Source organism: Marmota monax, unplaced genomic scaffold, assembly GCF_021218885.2.
Source record: "Marmota monax isolate L192 unplaced genomic scaffold, Marmota_monax_Labrador192_F-V1.1 WCK01_AAM20220418_F8-fsc00029, whole genome shotgun sequence".
Classification (NCBI taxonomy): Eukaryota; Metazoa; Chordata; class Mammalia; order Rodentia; family Sciuridae; genus Marmota; species Marmota monax.
Genome location: NW_026693024.1, coordinates 4,363,922 through 4,390,535, shown reverse-complemented (window position 1 = coordinate 4,390,535; position 26,614 = coordinate 4,363,922). Strand labels below are relative to the sequence as shown.

General features: G+C 42.7%; 1 protein-coding gene across 2 annotated transcripts in view; it reads left to right on the top strand.

Moving 5' to 3' along the window:
• Slc22a23 (solute carrier family 22 member 23) overlaps window positions 1-26,614 on the top strand; it is a 178,243-nt gene that overhangs the window by 22,977 nt on the left and 128,652 nt on the right. For both annotated transcript variants that reach the window (XM_046453327.2, XM_058582361.1), the window contains exons 2-3: window positions 15,995-16,098; window positions 21,774-21,928. In XM_046453327.2, the coding sequence (XP_046309283.1) occupies window positions 15,995-16,098; window positions 21,774-21,928 (259 nt within the window). The remainder of the gene's footprint in view (window positions 1-15,994; window positions 16,099-21,773; window positions 21,929-26,614) is intronic.

Here is a 26,614-nt window from a genome sequence, read left to right as displayed (position 1 = left end):
GTTTCATGCACAAAATTATTTAAAAATAGTGTATAACATTAACATATAGATATGAAACATGAATGAATATCACCAAGGTAGTTGAATATATATATATATGCAAATAATTCAAACTCTGGAAAAATCCCAAACTCAAAATAGCATTTTTAGATAAGGGATAATTAACCTGCATTATATAATTACCCACAATTTTCCAACTTAAACTTTAGACCTCTGAAACAAGAAGAATTGGAGATCACTGGACATAACTGAGATTGGTCTTAACAAATGATGGTCTTTGCGACCATGACTGCCCTCTGAGCTATGGACACTTGGGCACTATGGACACTCTGCTTCCTCACTTCCAGAACGCTCTTTGGTTCTATGTTGCCCCCAGGCTATTCCACATGTCCTGGGTTTAGTCTTCTCAAATGCCCTTTTTAGCAGAATTTCCTCTCAATGTCTACTTTCCAAAACCAAAACATTCAGCCAACTTAGCTAAGAGAGTAAAGCACAGCGGTATAAATGGCAGATAGGGTTGACCCCATCCCTTTCTGGACTCATCCATCTCTTGAACCTATTAATCAATGACTGATCAATAGCCTGCAAACTTGTTGCCCACACCTAAGTTGTACAAGGGTGGATCTTTACCAGCCTGCTCTGTTCCTCGTCACTGTCTTCCTTTCTCTCCTATTCTGTCCAGGAATAGAGCAGGGATTGGGAATTCAGTCTTCTGAAAGGCTGGGATCCCTGATCAAGATATTTCTAAGAGCCACCAAAAGCCCAAAATAAGGTTGTATTATAAGTTGATCTTATTTTTTAAAATATTTATTAGTTGTTGATGGATATTTATTTATTTATATGTGGTGCTGAGTATCAAACCCAGTTCCTCACACATGCCAGACAAGTGCTCTACCACTGGGCCACAATCCCAGCCCATATTATAAATTTTTCTATTTAATTTTATTTTCATGTGCTGGGGATTGACCCCAGGGCACCTGCTGAGCACATGTTCTAGCACTGAGATCCACCGCAGGCCGAGATGGGATTTTAAGGCTACCCTAATAAAGTTGTCCCCACCACCCCAGGATCTGCCCCTGGTTGCCCTCACCCCCATCCTCCTTAGTGTCTCCCTGGTGAAGGTCATCTTCCTGAAAGCCTTGTCCTCAGCCAGCCCCCCCACTTCTAAACCCTCATAATATATTCTGCTTTTCCAACACAAATAACTCCTCTTCTCCCCACCCCCACCATAAGTTTCCCTTTAGATCTTCCAAAGTCTAGATAGGGCCCCTCTGGTATATGCTCACATCCTATTTTATTTTTATACACACACACACACACACACACACACACAATCACAGCTTTTTATCTTTTTATTTCTCAGTGTTGTGATTTTTAATTTTGCCCCATTTTTCCATCCTTAGACTATGAGCTCTGAAGAGCAAGGACAGCACTTTCTGCACTGTGATGGCCTTGGGGCCTGTGCTCAGTAGGTGACCAATAAGTAACCACCAAACACTGCAGTTGTGCTGTTGGTCTGCAGCCTGGGGACGAGCTCTCAGTGAGCCTGGTCCACGGTGCTGGGTGCTGAGCCATGACCCAAAGCAAGAAAAGCTGTTGGCCTGAGGACAGAACTGAGCTTAGGCTGGCCTGCCTCGAGTGCCCTGCGAGGCCAAGGGAGGGGGCCACCATGCGAGGCCGTGCAGTCTGCCCACGCTTGCTGTTGTGAGCAGCACCCCTAGCCTTCCACGCATGGGCAAGCTAGAGGACCAGGGGCTCCTGGCAGCCAGGAATCCACTCTGTGAGAGCCATGGTGGCCTGCCGTGGAGGGAAGATGCCGTGCAGAGAGGTTGGGGTCTCACAGATTTTCTCAGGAGTGTGATGCAAAGGGTGAGAAGAGTGAAAGGAGGAGGGCACTCCAGCACTCTCTGTTCAGGTCTCAAGTTGGGGTTCTCCTCCAAGTTCTGTGCATCTGGTTGAAGTGAATCTGCTCACTGACTAACCCATTTCCTGAAGATTCACTTTTTAAAGACACTTTTTTTTGTGTGTGATAAAATGCATGTAAAATTTACAATTGTAGGTACTTTTAAGTGTTCGGTTCGGTGGCATTAAGTCCATCCCATTCCTGTGCACCCAGCTCCACCATCCACAGCTAGGACTTTTCCCTCTTTCCACACTGACACTCCGTGCCCATTAAACACTGACTCCCCACTCCCCATCCTCCATCCCCTGGCAACCTCCAGGCCCTTTCTCTGTCTATGAATTTGATTACTCTGTGTTTGAGATACCTGCAATCATACAGGACCTTGTCCTTTTGCAACTGGCCTGTCTCGCTTAGCATGAGATCCTCAGGGTTCATTCATGTTGCAGCCTATGTCAGAATATCCTTCCTTCCTCAGGCTGAATAATATTCAATTATGCATATGGATCACATTTTGTTTATCCATTCACTTGTTGATGGACATGTGGGCAGCTTCCATATTTAGACTGTTGTGAAAGATGCAGCTCTGCATATCTTCTCATACCCTGCTTTTTCTTCTTTTGGAAATAAGGACCACTTTTAAAGGGTAAGGTAGGGTAAGGTGATGATTTTCTGCACAGCACATCACCATCCCTGGACTTGGGCTCACGGAGCGATCATCCTTCTGCAACAGAGATGGGGATATGCAGTGTAGTTAGGTTTCTTTTCAAGGAAGTGGAATTTTGCACGGTTGATTGCTTTTTGTTGTGGTTGACCTTTTGCAGATCATTTCCTAAGAGTATTTAATGTTTGTCTATCTCTTACCAATTAGCTATTATAATCTCTTGAGAAGAAAGAGGAAAATAGTTATCATTTTTATCTTCTCTGATGGAAGATAGAAAAACATTCCTCTGGTTGTTTTGAACAGTATATTATTCAATACTCATGAATATGCCTTCTGTCTCTTATCTGGATTGGCAGGGTTGATAGGGCTGTTTAACCCCAACCTTGAAATCCCAGAATTTCCATGTGTTGTAATTTGCATTGTGTTTATACACGGTGTTAGAGCATGAAGGGCAAGCCAAATATACGTGGCAATACCTCTGATATTCTGTAGTCCAAAGACATGCCCTTAAAAGTGTGTGTAGGAAGAGAGTTTCCAAGGCCACATTAAGTTTGGAAAATGCGGAGCCCCTTTTTCATATTCATGATTCATAATCACACAGTAAAGGCTCTGAAAAGTCCTGCAAAGGAGATACCAGCTTAACTTTAATAATATTCCTGCAAATCACTTAGCCATTGATTCCCTCCCCATTCCACCCCACCGTCCTTTTTCCCCAGTGCTTGGAATCAAATTCAGGGCCTTTCCCATGCTCAGCATGTGCTCTAGCACTGAGCTCCAACCAGCCCCTTAATCCTCATTGTAGATGAACACCTGCCTGCCCGTGCCTTGCTGGACCTGCGTGTTTCAGCCACTGCTTCAACTGCTGACTTAGAAGCAAATATGTCTGAAACAGGGGAGGGGAGTGTGGTTGTGAAGGGTTTCCTTTATGGATCATTAATTTTATCTTTTCATCTTGGCTTTGGCTTCCTGTTTGCCTTTGAGAGACGGAGAGAGAGAGAGAGAAGTGGGGAAGGTGGTGTGGTCAACATGAGTGTGTGGTGCCACGCTGTTTCTAGGCTGCTCTGTTGAATCCATAGTTAATGGAAAATATTATTCTGGAAGGGCTGAGATGGAATTCAGGCTGGTTTGCTAAGTCGAGCCAACCCCCTGGACCCCCAAAGGCATACTGCAGATACATTGTATGTATTACAGTAGGGAGACCTTATCATGGAGCCTCACCCCACAAGTTCACATCCTCCAAGCCCCATAATCCCAAATCCAGAAACAGCATCAGGATGTCTTCTCCAGAACTGTCCATCCAGGCCTGTTATAAACTTTAAAACCTGTACCACTCTGCCCTTCGCTGGGTGGGAGGGGCTGAGGACCTCCAAGAAGCAAAGTTGCAAGGCATGGTGGGAGATCATGGTGAGGGCTGTGCTTGGGCAACTCTGCAGCTACTTTGGCTTGAGAGAGTCGCTGTTCCCCCTACTCTTCTCTTGCTGAGGTTGACATTGTCTCCTGTAGACTCAGTTCCTTTCCCTGTCCTAGGAATAGTCAGCCTGGCCCCAGTGAGCTTCCTGGAGGACTGATTCACAGTGGCCAGCAGCAGCACTCCTTGGGGAGATGATCCCAGCCTTGGCCTAAGGATGCTTTGCAGTTTTATTTGAGGAATAATCTCAGACAGCTGCCTGCTAGTTAACTTGACCCCAGGTTGCCAAAGGCACCACGTGGGAGGCGAGGGGTCCTTTCTTGTTGACTCCCACCTGGGGTACAGCTACCCCTGTTCCTCTCCTCACCTAAGGGCTGTGTCTGCAGATTCGTGCTCCAGCTGAGCACCAGGCCAGCTGGGAGCCGGATTGCACAGTCACCTTCTGCTGTCACACTGCCAACTCAGCATGGTGTTTTCGGGAGATTAATAGTTCAAGGAGAGAAAGTATTTACACCCTTTGGGGAATAATAGTGTTGTTAGCTTTTGAGAGCCATCCTGTTTTTTTTATTTTATTTTATTTTTATTTTTTCATTTTGGTCAGAGAAACGGTGCGCTTAATGAACGACCGCGGCAAGCATTGGGAATGAGGTTGTGTTGCTATTCCCAGGATGCTGCTGAGGAGGTCATAGTGAAGGACAATGCATCCTGAGATCTTTGAGAGATGTCAGAGAGCCCCATGTGGCACGGAGTGGATTCTCCTTCCAGCTCCTCCCCAGCTGTGAGTACAGCTGTTCCCTGGAGGGCATTTTCTATACTCGCCTCTCCCACTTTCTATTCTGGTGCCCGGCTGTGCAGACAGGATGTAGGATAGTAAAACACCCCTTAATTTAGATCGGTTAGGGGTGAGGCTCAAATGAATAACCGAGCCTCTAAATCAAAGGCCTTTTTGAAGTCTTTTTTTTTTTTTTTACTCTCAGATTCAAATGTTACTTACCAACAGACGTAACCCCCCAAGGACCTCCTTCACTCACTGACAAAATTAATGAGTCATAATCAACTTGTGCCAGTTACTGCCCTGGACATATTCTGGATATTATTCTTTTTTTGGTGGTGGCGGGGAGGGTACCAGGGATTAAACTCAGGGGCACTGGACCACCGAGCCACATCCCCAGCCCTATTTTGTACACAAAATTCATTTATGCTTCATCTATACCTTATATGCATGGCCTGAAGACAAGGTCTTACTGAGTTGCTTAGTGCCTCGCTTTTTTTTGCTGAGGCTGGCTTTGAACTCATGACCCTCCTGCCTCAGCCTCCCAAGCTGCTGAGATTACAGGCGTGTGTCACCATACCTGGATTCTAGATAGCATTCTTGACTTTCATAACAACTATATATCATAGGTTTTGTGCTTCTTATATCATACATGTTGAAACAGAGTCCCCACCAGTGAGAGAACTTGCCCAGGGTCACATGACTCTCAACAAGGCAGAAATGGAATGGAGACTCATTTCATCAGGCCCCAATCTGCATTGCCACTGTGCATCCCCACTGCTGTTGACTGTCATGATCAAACAATGAGCTCAGACCCCATTTTAGTCTCTGATTTTTATGTCTCCTGTTTTTTGTTGACCATGCGATGCTCTTTCTCAGATCATGATGAGCTATATAGCCCAATACAATGAAGACAGAGGCTGAATGGGTACACATTTGAAAAACCAAATTATCTTATATGCTGTATACATGTCACAAGGTGACTCTTGCTGTTATGTATAATTATAGTGCACTAATAAAAAATCAGCTAAAAAGAAAGAGAACCCATGCTCTACTATACCTAGAGTATTCACTGGATTGAGTAACTTTGGGATGTGGCAGGGCTGTGGAGGGTGGTGTCTGTGTGTTGTGCACCTCGTTTCTGAAGGTTCCTGTGGACTATCTTCTATAGTCACAGTTTTCTGAGCCAGACAAGGAAAAAAAATCAACACTATTTGAATAGACCCTTTGACTTAGTATCATTCATGTCCTTTTCAGATGGTCAGACCAGTTCGAAACAGGAGAAAAACTGGTTTAGCTTCTCAAGTACTCTGACTCATATATTATAAAAAAAAGGTGAGTTCTTGGCAGGAAGCCTAAGAGTTGCTCTCAATTAAAATGCTGGGTTATTATTATTTTAGGTCTTCATGTTGTAGGGTTTTGAACTCAAGGAGGTGGTACTGATCAACTGACTCTTGGATCAGGCATTATCTGGGCTCGGCAGCAGTTGACTTATGAAGTTTCCTGGGAGAGTCCTGTATCCCAGACACTCTGTTTTTCCAGGGCAGCCTGGTGTAGAGCAACTACAGCTGAGAAGACCTGGTCTCCGCTTGTGCCGGGCTTGACCACAGGCTTTTATATCTCAAGCAAGTCACTTCACCCCTCTAGACTTCTCATTTTTAAAAGTAGCAGGTTAACCATGACTTTTTCTAGCCCTCAGACACTAAAAGTTCTATGAAAAATAAGATACAGGTTGGATAATCTTTACCTGAAATGCTTGGGAACAGCATATTTCAGATTTGGGGTCTTTGGATTTTTGAATAGTTGCATATACAAAATGAGATATCTTAGCATGGGAACCAATTTCTATACACAGAATTCATTTATGTCTCATCTATACCTTATATCATGGCCTGAAGGTTATTTTACAGTGTTTTGGTGGGTCTGCATTTTGACTTTTCCATCATGTGAAGACAGGTGTGGAATTTTCCACCTGTGGCTTCAATGCTCAAAGTTTTGGATTTAGGGGCATTTTGTATAATTGGAATCGGGATGCTCAAATCTGTACTGTGATATTATTGTTGTTGTTGTCATATTGTGGCCCTGGGCATGGAACACAGGGCTTTGCACAAGCTAGACAAGTCTCTCCAATATTATGATTTTTAATAGCTGCCATTTACTGAATGCCTGCTATTCACAGACACTTCACAAATTATTTTTGTTTAGTCACCATAACAATGAAATGATGCCAGAGCCTGTCCTGTTAACACCATAGTACTTTACTTCCTTGTATATGAAGTGTACTTGGCGAGAAAAATGCTAAAGCCTATAGCCACTTAATATAGGTCAAAGAAAATATTTTTTTTTGTTTGTTTGCATTTCTTTGAATTTATTGAGTGGCAAAGTACTTTTTTTTTTTTTTTGGAACCGGGGATTTAACCCAGGGCATTTGCCACTGAGCTCATCCCCAGCCCTTTTTATTTTTAAATTTGAGACAGGGTCTCACTAAGTTGCTTATGGCCTCAACAAGTTGCTGAGGCTGATTTTGAATTTTTGATACTCCTGAGTCCTTGGGATTACAGGTATGCACCACCACACCCTACAAAAGTATATATGTTTTAATCAGATCTGGATTTATAATCATTTTAAGAGCCATTTGATCTTGGAGTAGTTGTTTCACCTCTCTCTACCTCAGTTTCTTCCCCTATAAAATGGACACAGTGGTGATAATGCCCCTGCATGAAGCCTGTCATGATGACTGAAATCTTAGAGGCTCGAAGTGTGCCTAGCACCTGATCAATTCCTAACTAATCTCAGTTTCCTTTCTTCTCATAGAACAATGCTTAATCTACATAATAGATCTGTTCTATTAAAAGAGAATTTCTCATTGTTTTAAATAAATTTCTCATATACCCAATTTTCTATGGGCTTTAATGATAAAACCAGAAATATCTTTCCCTAGGGGAAAATTATCCAAAGTGAAAAGTTGGGCGGAAACATTTAAAAGCCATATTGCCGGTATAAATTTTGTGTAATAATTATATATTATTTAAATTGTATTTGAAGAGATAATCATGAAGGGGATTAAGAAGATAAATAGCATGGCACAGTGAACACAAGCAAACATAAAGAGTATTCCAACTTCCAGGAACAGTAGTTACGGCGTGAGCATACACCCTTGTTTCTACCTCCCATTTGCCAGGTGTTAGCATGGGTCCAAGATACAGAGGAACAACACAGGGAGGCTTTCTTTCTTCAGGAAACTCACAGATAGTGCAAGAGGTTGGAAACTTCCTATAAAAGGCCAAGTAGTAACTAACTTTTGGCTTTGTGGGCCATGGGGTCTTTTCTGCAACTGCTCAAGTCTACCATTGTAGCACCAAAGCTGCTGTAGATAATAGTCAATGAAGAATAACTGTGTGTCAATAAAACTTTATTTACAGAAACAGGCTCAGGGCCATTTGACCTGTGGGGTACAGTTTGCCAACCCTGAACTTGTGGAAGAAGGACCTGTCAACAGGCAATTAAAATATATTTTGTCTAGGTGTTTATCATTAAATAGTGTGTAATAATTACATATTAATTATTTAATTGTATTTGAAGAAATACAATTAAATAATTAAATAGCCCAGGGAGAGCACTCAATTAAGTTAATTGAGCTTGATAGGAATATGGAACTATAGTCATTTGTAGATTTGTAATTTCACCCCCTTACTCTTTTCATTTCATCATGTGCTTATAAAGATAACAAAAACTCACTGAAAGAAAAAAAAAATGCAAGCAGTTCAGCAAGGTTCCCATGCTTAGACTGACAGGTGATGAACAATGCTCAGCAATTTTGTTTGAAGTGAGACTCATCTTTTGAAGTAAGTGTTGAGCCAGAAAAGTCAGGGTGGGAAGGAGTGTGGGTATTGTAGGGTTTGGGGGTGGAAGAGCAATTTGGGAGAAGGGGTCCAGAGGCCCTTTGGGAGCTGGTGAGGACTTTGGCATGACTGGATCATGACAAAGGTTGGTGGGAGAGATGGCAGTGAGAGAAGATGAAAGAGGTTTGTGGGGCACAGCGGGCAAGTAGGAGGTGAGATGACGCAGGTCGTGGGGGCGCTTGACAGGGCCATGTTATGTCAGAATCATCGCCTGTGGCAGGAGGAAGCCAGGGAGCCAAAGATGATTTTCCTTTGACCTCCAAGTTCTCTCCGTGATCCGTCATCTGGGTCATTAAAATTTTCCCATTCCAAGAATCCCCTGATGGGACTATCAGAAGGTCCCCACACTTGTCTCCTTTCCAGAGTGGGTTGGTATGTCTTCAATATTAATGTGATAGTCTGGTTCTGTCCTGCCCTGGGTTACACTAGATATCCCCTGGTAACGTAGGAAAATAGCGTTTGAATTGCTCAGGAGAACAGTGTTCAAGTTACTTCCTATGTCCTAGCGTGCTAGAAGCCTGTGTGCTGATTTCACCGAGGGCCTCAATAGTTGCTCTGTCTTGATGCCTCGGGCTGTGGGATGGGTTTCTCATTGGGTTCTCTCTTTCTCCCCCCACCCCCCACCCTCCTAGGCCTCCCTACAGAGCTTCCTCTTAATTTCCTTTCTCACAGGTAGTTGGTGAGGGCCATTAGTAAAACATCCATTGCAGATTCTGGAACCAGGATTCATCAAGGTTTTGATTGTTAGGCTTATTAACAATCTCTGCAGCCTTATGGGGATCTGTTCAGCTTCCTCAAATGCCACAGAGGGCTTGATACCAAATGAACAAGAACATCCAGTAAAGCTTACCACCATAGACACCCTTGTGTCCTTTAAGACTTAGTGATTCCCTGTATTGCTTTCCCAGAGAGAATCCCACATCAACTCAGCCGAGGGTGTGTTCAGGTGGATATTTTTGTTTCCCCTTTTAAAGTCCTGGAAAGCAGTTCTACATCTCTAGCCTTTTAAAAGGGGTCAGATTCAATGAGAATTGGGAAAGCCTGTGTCAGTACATGAAGCATCAAGGTTCCCACTTCTCCATCACCAGGAAGCTGCACCTTGAAAAAGGAGGCAGGCAATAGGCGACAAAGATGTGAAAAGATAGACCCGTGGCGTAGGGTTTAGAATTACCACGTAAGTCCCCAAAAAGGCACTACATGAAGTTTAAGAATTCTGCCCAGTTCCGCTGCTGTGGCTTTGGAATGGGTCTCTTGTAAGAGACCCATTCCAAAGCCACATGTCAGTTTAATAGGCGAGGCATATGCCCCATCTAACCTGGACAAGCTGGCCATTGAGTTTTGCTACAGTTTTCCTCCCCCAGGCCCTGGTTATGACTTTGGCACTAAGTTAGAAAAGAAATGAAAGTTGAGGAGCAATTTGAGTGACAGTTAACTGAAAACAGAGAAACCAAACTTAAAAATCCCCCCCCCCCCCAGTACCTGGCAAAGATGTTTATTATGTCATTTAAGGAAGCTTGCAAGTATGCCAACCCTAATTGGCACTTGTGTTGGCTACCGTTGACAGCAAGCCTCCTAAAATTGGAGGATGAGCTGAGAGGCAAAAAGCAGAGAGTAATTTGAGGTTTTCAAATCATGCAGTGTATCTTGAATTTTGATGGAGTCTTTTAAGAAAAAATAATCTGTATACTGCTAGATGGAAAATACTAAAAAAACACAGGCTCGCTTAGGCTGCCTAAATAGTAGCTAACGGACTTCATCAGTTTAGCTTCTGGATGGAGGCTGTTTCTTTGTCCGTCTATGACTAATCCTCCAGGGTGGGACTCTGTGCGTGCGTGCATGTGTGTTTGTGCGCGCATGTGTGTATGTTCTTGCCATTTCTTTTGTCTCTAGTTGAAAAGACTGCAGAGCACAGCAAACCCATGGTGTATGAAACACTGGTTCACGAGAGGCTGCCGAAATGCTATTTTAGGGGGAAAAAGAAAAGCGCTAACTTCACATTTCTCTAAATTCTAGTGACCCAGTCAAGAATTTTGTTTCGTTTCAGCCTTTGAAATTTTAAGCAGTATTATCCTCTTTGTAGTATTGAACTGAAATATTTCCTTTTATCTCGACTGACTGTGCTCAGAGTGAGAACAGAGCGCTTGCTCAGTGATTGGGAAAACCCTGGTGGTTTGCTAATGGAACAGGCTCAAGCGGGGATCTCCACTTCAAAAGATGAAACTTTGGGGAAAATTTTCATTCAGTTCCCTAAAAAAACACTTTTTGCTTTAGTTAATGAGCATTAACATAAACTTCATATGTGGTTTAATCCAAATCACTTTCTTTTTTTCTTTTTAAAAAATTTGAGGTGCTGGTGTTGAGGCTCAGTGGTAAAATGCTTGCCTAGCATGTGTGAGGCACTGGGTTCCATCCTCAGCACCACATATAAATAAATGAAGGTCCATTGACAACTAAAAGAAAAAAAAATTTAATAAAAAATTTGAAATTTATTTATTTTGGGACAGTGCCGGGCTGTGTTGCCTAGTCTTCTCTTAAACTCCTAGGCTCAAGCAATCCTGCCTCAGCTTCCTGAGTAGCTGGGACTACAGATATACACCACCGGCCTGACTCTATTTATTTATTTATGTTTTTATTTTATTTTATTTTTGATGCTCAGGCTAGAACTCAGGTCCTTGCACATGCTAGGCAAGTGCTTTACCACTGAGATATATACGTAGTCCTATTTTAAAAATGTTTTGACCAGTGGCTTAGGAGGCTGAGGCAGGAGGATCACGAGTTCAAAGCTAGCCTCAGCAAAAGTGAGGTGCTAAGCAACTCAGCAAGACCCTGTCTCTAAATAAAAAAAATACAAATAGGGCTGGGGATGTGGCTTAGTCGTCAAATGCCTCTGAATTCAATCCCCAGTGCCAAAAAAATAAAAAAAAGTTTTGACACCCAAGCCATTTCAAAACAAGCTTCCTCTTGGCCTGCTACTTTAGAGTGTGTAAAAGTACATATTCTTGAAAAGATTTTGCCTTTGTTGGTTATGTTCTTAATGATAATTCATCTTACCCTCACCACCACTCTGGGGAGTATTCCTCTTGTTTTAGGGTTCACAGGTTACTTGTAGAATATTTAGAAAAGTATCAAATGGAAAATAAAACTCAGCCTTAGTACCGTTCTCAGTTTTGATATTTGGGATGTCCTCTTAACTTTCCCCTGCAAACGTCTCTCACATTCATCACTTTTCATTCCGAGGAATTTTCATAGTACCGTATCACAGGATTTTTCTCAGTCACTGGTTTTCACATGCCAGATTTTGAAATGGCTGTGTAATGTCACCAGGCATTCACTCAGGTCTGAGGTTTTGCTCTTGTGAGTTAAAATCAGTGAACATTGTTGCACAAGGACCTCCGTGGGCCTCTCTGATCAGTTCTTTGGGGAAAATTTCCAAGAAAAGGAATTGCTGGGATACATGTTTTTAAGACATGTGCTGCCTGTTGCCAAATTGCCTTCCAGAAAAGCCGTGCCTGTTCACCCTCCTTCTACGGTTGGCACCTCCTTATGTCTCCTGCATCTTGAGGACATTTTTTTTTGAAAAAAATTTTGATAGCCAAAACATTATGCTTTGATTTTCATTAGCAGAATCTAACATTTCCTGGTGTTCTTAGAAGCCTTTCTGCTTTATATTTTGTCCATTGTCTGGGTGTTTAACCCGTTTCTAATTGGAAAGAAAATATATTTCTATTGAGAAGAAAATATATTTGAGAAAGAAAACCTAAAAAAATAAATTAATACTCATTAAATGTTTAGGGTGTTAATGTTCTATGGATATATTTTGCAAATTTAAGTATTTAAAACTTGGTTTTATGGCATTTTTTTGATGGCTAGAAGTTTTAAATAAAAGTTAAAATTAATAATAAAGTAGTTTCGGTTAAAGTATCATAAAATCTACCAGTCACTTTTTTAGGTTATTTTTTCCCCCTTAGTTTTTAATCCATAGAATTTCCATCTCCAAAATCAGATAAGTAATCTATTTTCCTCCAATTATTTTAAGGTTTTATTTCTTGTGTTCTATCCTTAAAATACATAGGTACAAAAATAGTCTACTAGAATTTTTTTACCTCTTTTTTTTTTTAAACAGAGTATGTAGCAACTGATGTACAGTGTGTGAAACACAGACACTCATTTTAGTCATTGTCTCCCCATTCAGTCCTGGCTCAAAGCTCTCTTGGGCATCACCATGGAGTGTCCCGATGGGAGAATAGTGGCTCAGAAGTTGAAGCTGAGATGATGAAATGGGGCTATGATGTGACTGCTTTTATGATCTTGCTAAATCTGCAGATGAAGTGTTAACATGCTTCATTAAAGGGTTGCTTTCATTGTTCTCGAGGAAATGGCTTAAGTTAATGCAGGGAGACTCTTGCATTGTTCAGGAGCGCGAGGCTGGAAACCTGGCTCACATCTTGCCCCGCTAACACCATCCCAAGGAAATTTAATCAGGGAATGGGGTTCAGTTTTCAAATGACAGAGACCACTCTTGAGTATTTCAGGAACTATTTATTTATTTATTTATTTATGTTTTTTATTTTATTTTATTTTTGATGCTCGGGATGGAATTCAGGGATTGAATACAGGGAAACAGTGCTCACTGTGTTGCTAGAGCAGCTGCAAGCTGGGGCTCTGGAAAGATTCCCAGCACAGTGCCCTAGAACTAGTCTGCTGGGGAGTCTCAGTTAGGAACATGGAAATCTGGGAGTCATTCCCCCAACCACTGGCTCCAGAATCACACTTCCTTAGCCACTGCTAGAACTGTTGGCTCCAAGACCACCCAAACCCTGCCCGGTCTGTACCACTTACCCCTCTTGACAGTCTTCCTAACTCAAGGCAGTCCAGAAATTAGAAGTAGGCTAAACCCTGAGAGTTGTTCTGGGGTGTGCATCTGACCAGCAGACCCTAAATCTTACCTGAAACCTTCACTGTAAGGAGGTCTGGTAGTGTTATTTTCAGACCTGCAGCTCTCGATAGATACAGGAACACACACCTGAAGGAGGGTGGACTCTCAGGTGAGGCGTGAATGCCTGTTGTTGATATGTTCAGTATGTATTTGAAAGGTAGAATCTGCTAAAATTGCTGGTTGATTTAATGGGGAAAAAGAAAGGTTAGCTGAGTAATGTTGGAGATTAAAAAAAAATAAGCTCTGGTCTTGAACTTTTTAAAGCATTATTCTCATCAGATTTTTTTTTAAATGTTAAAAATTCACATAGCCTCGGCTTCCTGAACGACCAATTGTCACATCTTATCTATGGCAATGTGAACAAATTTGAGAGCCAGGTGATCTCAAAGTTTCCTCATACTTCTGAAATTCTTTAGAATTCTTTAAGAGATAGCACTCTGTTGGCACATATTTTACTTTCCTGGTACATGTTTGTCATTACCAGAAGTAGAAATTAAACAAGGGAGGCAGCTCAGTGGAGTCCTTCAGCCTGGCCCTACCCAGCCCAATGGAATGTGCCTCTAGGGTGGGCCTCCAGGATTACCAGGGTGTTGTTTTCAGGCGGGTCCCCAGGCCTGAGTAACCCTTATCTTGGTAAACCTGCTGGGACCTCCCATTCCCTCTGCTTGTTGATTCAGATAATGCTTCCCATTCCTGCATCTAATTGAGGATGGTTTAAGGCACCACCCAGGTGGCTGGTGGCTGCCTTGTACTAGACTCCCAGGCCCACTCCAAGGCGGGTGGGTACCCATAGACTGAGATTGGTGATGCCACTCAGTACTTCTACCCAATCTTCCTTTCCTTATGAGCCAGTCTTCTGGTGGCATTTTACTTTTCTACTCCAGCATTGTTAATTTATAGGGGTCGTGTTGAGGTGATCACCGAACGACTTATTAGGTAGCAACTAAATTGGGTTATGGCTGCCCAAGGCCCAGAGTAGTAATGGTTCAGGTGGCGCAACGGGCAACAGCATTGGCCATTTTCTCCATTCCCCTGAATGCTTTTATTGAAATCTCTTGCCTCCCAACCATTTAGTATAAGCAGAATGTACTTCTTTGCATCGTTTAACCTCAAATGAACTCATCAATGGGAAGTGTTGGTGGAGACAGGGAAGTGTTTAAAAGCAGAGGGAATGATAGAGGCGGCAGCTGGTGCATTCCTCACCGGCAGCAGCTTGGGGTCAGGGCTTGCTCCTCTCCTGCCAAGAATGTGCCAGGCTGAGGTTCACACAAGGCAGGATGCGACTGAGAGATGAACCGTTATAGGTGTGTAAGCATCTCTCCTCACAGAACGTGTAAACTAAGCTAGGGAACAGAATGCATACGCGCTGTTCATGGTAATGCTGTAACTCCCATTTTAAGGCAAATCCTTCCTTCCTGAAGTTAGAAGTAGGTTGCATGCCAAAAAAAGTCTTTATTATTAAAAATGCATTTTCTCCTAGAAACAGCATATCCATGAATGTTGCTTTTCCAGGCTTGTCTCCAAAAGCCCACTTTAGACATCTTGGAGCTTTATACTCCTGCTCTTGCAGTCTAGAGGAAAAGCCAACTATCATGTGTGTGTTTTATGCAGTGTAAGACACTCCCTGCTCTTGGGAGTTGATTGTTTAGAACCAAGCCTGGGATGGCAAAGTTCATGGGTTGTCTTATCATAGAGGGAAAAGGCAGAACAGAACCCCTGGAGGTTCTCAAGGTCAGGACAAGGTCAGCCTGGGTGTCTTGGGATCACCAGATGGCTTTTAGACCACAATGCTGTGCCTACCTCCAGAGGTTGTCCTTCAGTGGATCTAAGACGAAGCCCAAGAATCTGCATTTCTTGCTAGTTGCCAGGTGATGCATGTGCTTTTGGTTTTTATGGTTCTGGAACACATCTAGAGAACCACAGGAGTCCTCCTAGAAGGAAGTCGGCCCTCTAAAGAAAGCACTGCTGTATCTGAATTCTGAATGGGATTCTGCACCACCAGCCTCGCTGTCCTCCCCATACACGTGAACAAACGTTGACAACAACTGTCCCAACTGTGTGTTGCCAGCCAGACCCTCCTGCAGTCTGGCCCTGCATTCCCACATTCCTTTATTCCCTTTCTTCCCCCAATATATATAGTCCCCTCCCCCCCCCTCCCCGCCCAATGCATGAATAACTCCTTTCAGACTTTGATAACCCATTCCAGATAAAAACACTACATTTTGTTTTATGGTTAAATTGCACTTTTCATTGAATTTTCAAAAACATTAATGAGACTTTTAATGATTCACGCGACATGGCTCTGACACCAGTGCCATGGTCCTTGCAGGGTTATTGTATTGCCCTTATGATTGAGTACAACTAGGTCTGTATATGTGTCTCTCTGATTATTTTTTATTTGCCCCTCTCTAGTGGGATCTTGTGTGTGATAATGCCTGGAAGGTCCATATCGCTAAGTTCTCCTTACTGGTTGGATTAATCTTTGGCTACCTAATAACTGGATGCATTGCTGACTGGTGAGTACCAACATGCCTTCCGCACGAACCTTTGGGAGACACAGCACGCCTTTGCTGGCTAAAGAGAAATGGTCATTGTTAGCATACTGTTACTGTGTCTTTTTTCTGTCCTGGTGTTGATGCCAGAGCCAGAGCCAAAGCTGCCCCCTGGGGAATGCTAAACTAAAAGGATTGGTCAGTGCACATAATGAACCGTTTGGAAGTGAGAATTTAAATTCATGCAATTTCTCTAACTGCTAGAATCTAGCAAAACCAGCCTGCAGCCTCATCTACTACTGACATTCGATGTTCAGTAAGGAGGAACTTGAGGCCTCAGGTGTAGGACTCTATGGGCTGCACTGAGGGGTAGATACACACAATGCTTTAAAAAATAGAGGGGATCTGGGCACTGTGGTGTGCATCTGTAGTCCCAGCTACTTAGGAAGCTAGGCAGAGGACCACTTGAGCCCAGGATTCTCTGAGTAAACATGGTGAAACCCTGTCTTAGAAAAATAGAACCGAATAAACAAATAGGGGAGGAACTAGAGACCTTCATCCACATGGACTGAACGGGTAAGGCAGCTCTGGTTAGCACCTCAAAATATCATACATACTTTAGAGACAGTTCTTTACTTGGCCAGGATGCCCCGTGGGCTTCATGTGGAAGGAAGGCCTTAGAAGATGGTAGCATTTGGATGATGGGTGGGTGCTGCAGACAGGGGAGAAATCGTGAAGAGAGGCCGGGGTGAAAGCACTTTATCTGGGTGGGTGAGGAGGTGAAGTTGCCTTGAGCAGAGTGTGTGTTTCAGGATGAGGTGGTGAATTTGTCCGGTAGAGATCAGGAGGGGAAGATGGTAGCTGAGTTATTAATGATGATAATGACAGTGATGTCATTAGCACCTCACACTGATTACTGTGTACCAGGCACAGCGCCAAACATTCCCAGACATGTAACAATCCCATCCTCCAGCATCCCTGTTGGGTAAGAGCTATTACTACCTGTTTTCATCATTGAAAAGTCGAAGCATAGAAGTTTAGGTAAATCCCCAAGTTCACTCCCCTTTAATCTGGAGAGCCAGGACTTGACACCAGGCCACCTGACCCCAGAGCCCGTGTATCTCCACCGTGTGCCACAGCACTTTTTATTTAGGATATTCTGTGGTACAGAGAGACAATTGTGCAATGTAAGGCTCAAGGACAGGTGCTGCAGAGCGGTCTCTCCCTTTCCACTCTTTTTAAAGGAATTTTAGTTTTGTTTTTTTTTTTGATGAGTCAGCACATCTTGGGCCTGATGACATAATAAGGGCCAAGAATAATATGGAACACACTGTGTATGTCTTTGTGATGCCCTTTCTACCCTGGTTAACTGAGAAAGCTGGCTCAGGCAAAAGCAAGGAGCCCAGAGTAGACAGCAGCAGAGGATTCAGAGGCCACTTTAAAGCTGTGGAAATTTCCTTCCTAAAGCTAGTGTCTATTTGTGAGTTCCTTGTGCGAACATATAATGTGATTTCCTGTGTGCCCAGAATCTGCTAAATCATCACTTGTAAATGCTTCATATGGACACCTACCCTGTAGACAGTAATAGAAAAGTCATCAGCGACCTCTGGGGATGTACACTGGGGGCCCCTTTGGGGTTTTTGTTGTTGTTTGTTTTGTTTTGTTTTTGAGAATAGGCAATAGGGTTTTTGTTTTGTTTTGTTTTTAACCAAATGCATAGGTTTTCAGTATGAACTAGTCTAAAAGATCCTGTTTTTCAAAAATCTGCATCGAAATAAATTAGGAATATATACCAGTAGAATCCATGTCACCTTCTTTCTGAAAAAATGCAGACTTGATGCAGGTTTTAGTGTCCTTATTCAATGAAAGATTTAATAGGAAAGTAAATATGGGCTTTTATTAAATGAATTAGTCTCTAAAGGTCTAAGATGCTTTAAGGCTGTTTTTGTGACATTGTATCCTTGCACATCTTGCCAAATGGCTTCCCTGGTCACACACCAGATGTAGGGACAAAAGACCAAGGTGCTTGGGTCTTCCTCTGTGAGTAGCTAGAAGTCTGATATTGTAGTCACTTCTCTACAGTCATTTTCCCAGGTCGAGGTTGGGTAGACAAGCAGGCGTGTTCTAGGGATTCAGAGGCAACTGCTTTGGGGGGTGTTTTGAACATTCTGAATGAGCCTCTCTTTCACTTTGGAAGTTTGGTGTTTTCCAACAGCACCCACACACACTTTTTTTTTTTTTTTTTTTTGGCATTTTACTCCTGCTTGAGCCTTGCTTAAAGGGAAATAAACCCTGTTAAGGGAACTCCAGACCTCACAGCTGGGGGCCCAGTTTCATGGCTGCAGGGGGAAGTGGATCAAGTCAGAGGCAAGCTTTCTAAGATGCAGTCAACATACAGGAACATGTACACTGCTTTCTTTAAAAAGTCATGCTTTAGACCGGGTTTTGTCTGGGGTGTGTGATAGGAATGGTTAGGTGGTGTGTTAGTACAGATGCAGGAGAGATACAGGCCAGGGGTTGGGCCACCTCCCTGCCCTTGATTGCTCTGTTAGGGGCTGTCCTGCATGTGTAATTATAGTTCATGGGCTGCACCCTTTGCCCTTGGGCTCCTGTTGGCCAGTGGGGAATACAAGCCGCAGAAAACAGTGGAGAAGAGCTTGAGGTCAGGCATTGATCTCTGCCCGGCTGGAAGGACTGCTGCCTCCTGTCAGGGGCCCTCCGTACCGTGCCTCTCTGCTACCCATGGCTGTCTGTCCCCAAGCTCCCTCCTGATAAGAGCTACAAGGTTGAATACTATCCCTCCCAGTTTCTCTCCCAGTTTGCTCGCTCTTTTATAAATAATCCCTCTACAATCTCCTCCCATTACTTCCATGTCTGTTTCCTATGGAGACCCCATACGGTTTCCCACGACTACTGTTACAAATTACTACATTCTTGGTGGCTTCGACAGCACAAAGCAATCATCTTACAGTTCTGTAGGTCACAAGTCCAACAAGGGTGTGCAAAGCAGTGCTCTTCCCTGGAAGCTCAGAGACGGACACGTTCCTGCTGTTTCCTGCTCTCTAGGAACCAGTCGCATTCTCTAGCTTCTGCCCATGTCTCCATCCTCAGAGCCAGAGATGGCAAGTCAAGACCTCATGCTGCCTTCTCTCAGGTTCCCTGTAGCCGGGGAAGGTGGTCTTGTAATAGGTCAAACCCACCACACCTCAAGGTCCTCCTTAACCTTAATCACATCCAGAATCCCTTTTGCCCTGAATAGTAGTTCTGAGGATTAGGATGCGGACATCCTTTTGGGGGGCGAGGGGGCAGGTACCAGGGATTGAACTCAGGGGCACTCGATAGGGTCTCACTGAGTTGCTTAGCAACTCGCTTTTGCTGAGGCTGGCTTTGAACTCACGATCCTCCTGTCTCGGCCTCCCAAGCCTCTGGGATTACACACTGTGCCCAGCAGGACATAGACATTGTTCAAGGCCATTTTTCTGCCAACCACAGATCCTAAGTGAAAAAGTCCTCTGCATTAAAGGACTTTTAGGAATATGATTTTATCAGTCATCTCCAAGGGATTCTGCCCTAGGGAGCCAGCTCACATTAGAACTCCAAGGCTTGTAACTGGCATATATTGAACACTTGCTACGTCTCTTGAGTGTTTCCATACCCCTCAGCAACCCTGTTAGGTAGGTATTTTACTGCCTCTTGCAAAAGGGAACGGAAGCTCAGCAGGCATGCTTGGCCTTTTCTAAGGTCAGATAGTTCAAAAGTGGTGTGAGCCTTGATTCACAACCAGGGCGCTCTAATTTCAAAGATGTTATATGCTCCACGGTCCCTAATGATAAGTTTTACTTACTGATTTTAGCGACCTTTAGGAGGTACTTAGAATGGTTTCTGAAGATTAAAAAAAAAAATCAGTCATCTTTTCTAAAACAAGCCGTGTTTGGTGAGTGTCAGGGATGTAGCCTACAGGAAGAATGAGAACAGAAACATTGAAGTAGGTCCTTCGTGCCAGCCATTCTGTTCATGTCCATCAGCTCCCTTCACCGACCATCTCAATAACTGCAAAAGGATGCTTAGCCCCATGTTACAGATGAGATAGGTAAAGGGAAATAAAACCGGGTTTTAGATTTTTGTTTGTTTTTCTTCATTTTAGGAAAACAAACCATACTTTAAATTTATTTTTGTTCATGAATGGAAAATGAATAAAATCATCTGGTAAGGTCTTTCCCAGTCATGACGACCCCACTGGTCAAGGGAAGTAAGGTCTAATATCTCTAGACAAGACCACTGATGTACAACAACATTGAGCTGATAGCCTTGGCCTCATTTAACAAAACCCCAAGTGATGGATGGAGATGGTTAGAACCTTAGAAAGTTCTGAAGGATGCGCTTCCCTGTTGTTTCTGCCCCCCCATATTTTCTTAAGATTATATCTATCTCCTTAGGGCATTTCTTATTGAGTGTCTTCTTTTCATTTTTTTCAAGAGCTTTATTGAGAGATAATTTAACTACCCATGGAAAGAGTACAAATAAATTAGTTTTTGCATATTTACAGAGTTATGCTCTGAGTTTAACACAGTTCCACTTCCCTTCCAAGGATGGTGGAAACGTGCTCATAACCATCCACTTTCCATTCTCGTCCCCACCGCTGGGCAGCCACCTCTCCACCTCTGTTCCTCTGTATTTACCTTTTTCAGGCATTTTATTTGTACATAGATGCCTTGACATAAATATGCCCAGGATAGTTGTTCAGCTAAGCTACATGGTGTTTAGGGTACTGGACCTGAAAATTTGTTTGCCCCCTTCTTCATCGGTGAGCTCTCCTTCTGATCCAAGCCGGTCGTGTTACATATTAACTCATTTGGTGAAGTTAGTGCTGCGGTTTATTTCTGATTGAATTAATGAAGATGGAAGGTTATCTTGGGGACATGGAGAACTAGTGAGTTCCGCATCCCAAGGGGCACCTCCATCCTCCCTCTCATCCCCACCCCAAAGCACATCGCCCCCATATCACCAATCCTGCACTGGCCTGTCCCCGTGATCCACAAGTTTACTGTAACTGCTGCCCTTCCAGGGGACTATTGGGGGAGCTCACTGTCAGGACCACACTGGTTATTTAAGTTCAACCATCTTGACTTAGTGTGTGGTCTCTTGAAACTTACCTTCTTGTCATGTAGCTGAAACAAATTGGCAGTTGCTCTGGCCCTGGCTCTGCAGGCTATGTGTAGGATCGGGCACCTGGCTTAGATTAACAACCTGGAGAAGATAACTAAAGCCTTTACTCCATACCCATGTTGACTTTCTGTCCAGTTCCAAAGGTCAGAGATTTCTCAAGACATTTCATGCTGGGTGTGTCAAGGTTTATGTTTGGGGAGTTATTATTGATTTTGTTCCTCCTGCTTTGAATCATCCCTGTTTATACTCAGAAATAGACTCAGCAACAGGAATTGGGTTCATGTCTCAATCCTCTTTCCCAGTAGCTATTTGATCTGTGCTCCCTTAGCCCAGGATAAGGGGGTTGGGCTAAATGTCCCCAGAAGGCCTTTCTGTCCCTAGTAGTCCACGATCTAGTAAAATGGGTCTAGACAGCATGAAGACTTTTACTCCAGTACTCATTCAACATATACTGAGCACCTGCTGGGCACTGGGTTTCAGGAGGGTTGCCATCCCGTTTTAAAAGTGACTCCTTTCCCCCTCTCCCCACACAGGGTCGGCCGGCGGCCTGTGCTGCTGTTCTCCATCATCTTCATTCTGATCTTTGGATTGACTGTAGCACTGTCAGTGAATGTGACAATGTTCAGCACACTCAGGTTCTTCGAAGGATTTTGCCTGGCTGGAATAATTCTCACCTTGTATGCACTACGTAAGTAGAAACCCTCACGGCGACTGTTACAAGAATTAACAGAAGTATCATTGCCTATGAGTCTCTGGGAAAGATATCGTGCATGCAGGTTGTTTGGGTTGGCAACCCTTTAGAAGTACAAACTTTAGAGGCCTTGATGATTGTGAAAGAGGTTGGTTTTTTTTTTTTAGATGATACTGTCCAGCATTTACTTAATCCTTACCTCCAGCTTGGGCTCAGTGCCCATCATAGGACACAGAAGGTTGCACAATGGCTTGGAGAAGCGGGGATCAGCCCATAGCTGTTATGGAGTGGCTTTTGCTTTCCTCTGGAATTTTCTGCATTGATATTTTCTGTGCACTTCTAAATCCAGTGCATACTTGGGTATCCCTGTACTCGGTTCTGAAAGAGCATACTAGATTTCTTTTACTATAGGGTTTGGACTTAGCATTTGCATTGACTCTTAGAGTTTTTGTTTTTCTTCTTCTTTTTCCCCTCTAAGGCCATATGGAGTGCAAATTTTCTATATTCTCACATGCCCAGAGGTGACCTTAAGTGGTCTGGAATTGATCTCTAAGTGTTAGTTCTAGAAGAATAAATGGCAAGATTTGGTAGCATTTGCTTTTTTAAAAAGGGAATTAAGAAAGTTTTACTTTATTATTCCGTCATGTTTGTTGGCTGTATTACCTCTGCTGTCAAACGTGATTATGTTTCACTTATTCGTTGTCGACTTTCTAGAAGACAACCACATGCCAATAAAGAGAAGGAACATTTCAAGCATGGTGGATATTTCATGCTTTTTAGTCACCGAGTGGAAGGATCTTTGGGAAAGACTGTAGGATAGTTTATGATATGTTTTGTCTTCCTCTCTCCCCTTGACAATATGGGTAGGAGTCAGGTATAGATTTGGTAGCAGTTTCCATCATGATAAAATAAGAATATTTTAATTCTCTTAAACATTCCTAATAAAAGACTTCTTTATATAACTAAATTTTTGTTCCACCAGAAATATAATCAATTCATGACCTACCTTTTTATCTACAAGGAAAAAAGGGGTGTAGAAAAAAAGTTACAGGTATATTTTTCTGAATCCATTATTGGTGTTTGTGGCATCCTCTTCCAACATTTTACTGAATTGTAATTTCTTGGGGATCATCTTTTCCAGTTTGTTTATGTTTATTTTGGAGCTCTCATTGCTTGGAGAACTCTTTCAAAATGTATGTGTGACAAGGTCAGTGGATCTAGGTGTTTGGCCATTCTGTGGGTGTTGGGCTTGAAGGCCTCCAGACAAAGTGCCTGTGATGTTCTCTGTGACCCTGATCCCTGTCGGTCTGTGCAGCAGAACAGCTCACAGCTCTTTTCCTGAGGAGTCTCCTGGCCCTGCTCTGACTGTCTGATGGGATCTTCTCTCTGGGCAGCCATCCTTTTCAGACTGATTGTTGAGGGAGGATGGCAGTCCAGTCCTTCTCTGTGGACTCTCACTGAAAGGTATAGTTCTGTACTTTGAAAAAATAGAATATTTATGCTTTGGGGACTTAGCAGACAGTATAACCCCAGCCTCACCACCCCCAAGCCAACAGTGTTCAGGAAAAATTGCTTTACAGCAAAGATGGCATATTGGTTTTATCTTGCATGCCAAGTGCTAAGGATGGCTTAAGGCTGCCAGAGAACAGGGAGACTTCTGAGGAAGGGCTCAGCAGAAGAGAACCCCTGGATCCATTAGCCATGTCTGCCAGGGCCAGGGAAGGGCTGCACATGTGACTGGCCTTTGCCATCTCAAGAGACTATCCCTGAATTACACCAGACCAGGCATGATTTGTACCTGAATCTCGTGTGTTTCAGATTTACATAGAACCTCTTTACTGACTATGACATCATTGTGCCGAGGGCCCCGTGAAACCTCTTGCTATATTTATCTTGCTGTAAAAAAATGATGCTAAAGACTTTTTATTAGATTAAATAGCGAGCTCTATAGTAGAAAGTTCTCTTCTACTTCAAAACTATACAAAGAGTGTGCTCATCCTAGGAAATTGCTCAGCTTTTATTTCCTAGGCAAAGAATCATATAACCTGGACATTGGCACCTTTTTTTTTTTTTGTAAAGGGCCAGCAAATAAATATTTCAGGTTTCATGGGCCATTTGGTCTCAGTTGCAGCTACTCAATTCTGCCACTGTAGCATAAAAGCAGCTATAAAGAATATGTAAATGAATAGGCATGGCTGTGTTCCAATAAAACTTTGTTTTTGAAGAAGATGGTCAGCCAGATTTGTCCAGTGGGCCAGAACTTTTCAACCACTGATGTAATGAATTCATGTGTGGGACTGATGATACCAGCTCGAAGTTCCGATCTCCCTTCCTAGTTTCATCTGGACTTCCTACTTTAATGTTTCCGTTGTTCCATTTTCCTATCTCCATCATTTGTGTTATTTTATTGCAAGTATTTGTGTAAGCAGTTTTACAATTGTTTGCCAGTAAAATATGGTATAGAAAATAATGGTTGTGTTTTTTTAGATGTGGGACTAACATTCAAACATGATGATAAATGCCATTGTCATAAAAATGTCCAAGTATCAACCAGTGGCCCACTGTCGGAGTTAAGAAAGCATCTGGAATAGCACAATTGAAATAAAGCAAAAGGCTGTGACTTGGAGCTCAAGGAGAGGATAGTAAACAATGAAAATTAGGGGGATTTGTTTGGGAGATGGCAGAAGACCCATACTTGGCAAGGGTAGGAAACGGGGGTGGGGGAGCTGGCGGGGGTAGCCCATCTTTTTGAATCATGGCAGTTTGGAGAACCCAGAGGCTGGAGACGGGAAGTTCAGAAAGATTTTTTTTTTTTTTAGTTCTGTACTTTGAAAGAATAGAATATCTATTCTATGATGCTCCTAGTCAACAGGGCAGGGTGACTACAAATTTCCAATTCATATGCTTGTTGGTGTTTTTAGGCATGCTTAGGTGAAACTTGAGAATTTGTTTTGCTTTAGGGAAATTTATTAATAAATTGGGTCACAGGGGTAAAGGAGTTCTTAACTCTAAAGAAAAGTTTAAAACTTAAAACTTTGGGGGCGTTGATTATTTGGAACTTACATTTTTAATGATTCTAAGTTTTCTCCCCTTTTAACCAGGTTTTTATCTCAGTGCCTTTGCCTGACCTTTCTCATCACAGATCTGCATATCCTTCTTTTTTCAATCTTGCACATGCATGGCCATGTAAATAGGGAAGTAACAATTCTTGCTGTTGTGATTTCTCGTGCAGCTTACGAGGAAAGTGGACGTGTCATTTTGAGAAATGCTGCTGACTTGTAAATGTTTTCTGCTTTATTTGCAAGTCTGCCCAAGGGTTTTTTTTGTTGTTGTTGTTCCCCCCACCACCCCAGCTTTGGATTTATTTATTAAGGTACATTGTGGTTAAATATTCTACCCTTTAAACTTTTGTTTTCTTCAAGTTCCCAAAGTGAGAAGTAGTTGTGTAATTGGGACATAAAATAGAGACTGTTGGCATCTTCTCCGGAAGTCTTTACACAGAAGCAAAGTGTACATTGGCAGTAGCAACAGAGACTGGGCCATGCCAAGTGAGTTTATGCAGGGCCACAGTAGAGGTTCCTGCCTGCATATCTCTGAGACCATCGTGAGACGCTAAAATAATTAAATACACTGGGGCTACATCAGTGGCTTAATGATTTAATTTTATAATTTTATCTTTACCTCTGGACACACACACACACACACACACACACACACACACACTTGATTTAGCCAACAAGGAACACAGACCAAGAAAAATCAGTAAGTAGATCACATTTCCACTTGTTTATGAAAATAAAGTCTTGTCAAAAACTAAGTAGATCACATTTCCACTTGTTTATGAAAATAAAGTCTTGTCAAAAACTAAAGAGATGGTCACTTCTGAATTTAAGCAGTCATGGTGGACTGGGCTATGAATTCCTTTCCCATCCAGGATTCTATAATATCACAGGCAAAGGGACACAGCATTATCCAAGATGTATCTTTCTTCAAAAGAAGCATCTGGTCATGGTAGTGTGAACTTGTAGCTCCAGCTACCGAGGAGACTGAGGCAAGAAGATGAGTTGAGCCCAGGAGTTTGCGGTGAGTTTGGGCAACACAGGAAGATCCTGTCTCCCAAAAAACAACAACAACAACAACAACAAAAAAACACCACCACCAACAAAAGAAGTCAATGATATGATGGTTTGTAAGAGAGAAATATATCATTTTGTTTATTTATTTGATAGCAGGGATGGAACCCAGGCCTCAGGAATTCTAGGCAAGCACTTTACCACTGAGCTCTACCCCCAGCCCATATTATTTTCCCAATTTGAAATAATGAACAATGTCTTTTGCTAGCAGAGAGAACTTACTTAGTGTGGGCAAATAAATGAAACTTTTTTTTTTCTTTTTTTTGGTCTAAAAATGAAAAATTTCCTTGAAAATTTCTCTCAAAGATGTTCTCATTGTAATAACTCTCCTTCCAACTTACACAGCCTAAATAATTGGGTAAATTTTACCCATAATCAGGAAGTGACTCGAAATTTCTCAGATGACTAAGTTACTGATTACTTTGCAAATTAGAAGCCAAGTCTTGACTTGGCTGGTAAATAGACTCAGAAAAATCTTGAGTTTGCTCTGGGTCAGGTAGTGTTCTCCTTCTCACATGACATGGTGGGTTTTAGACTCTCAGTTGAAGTG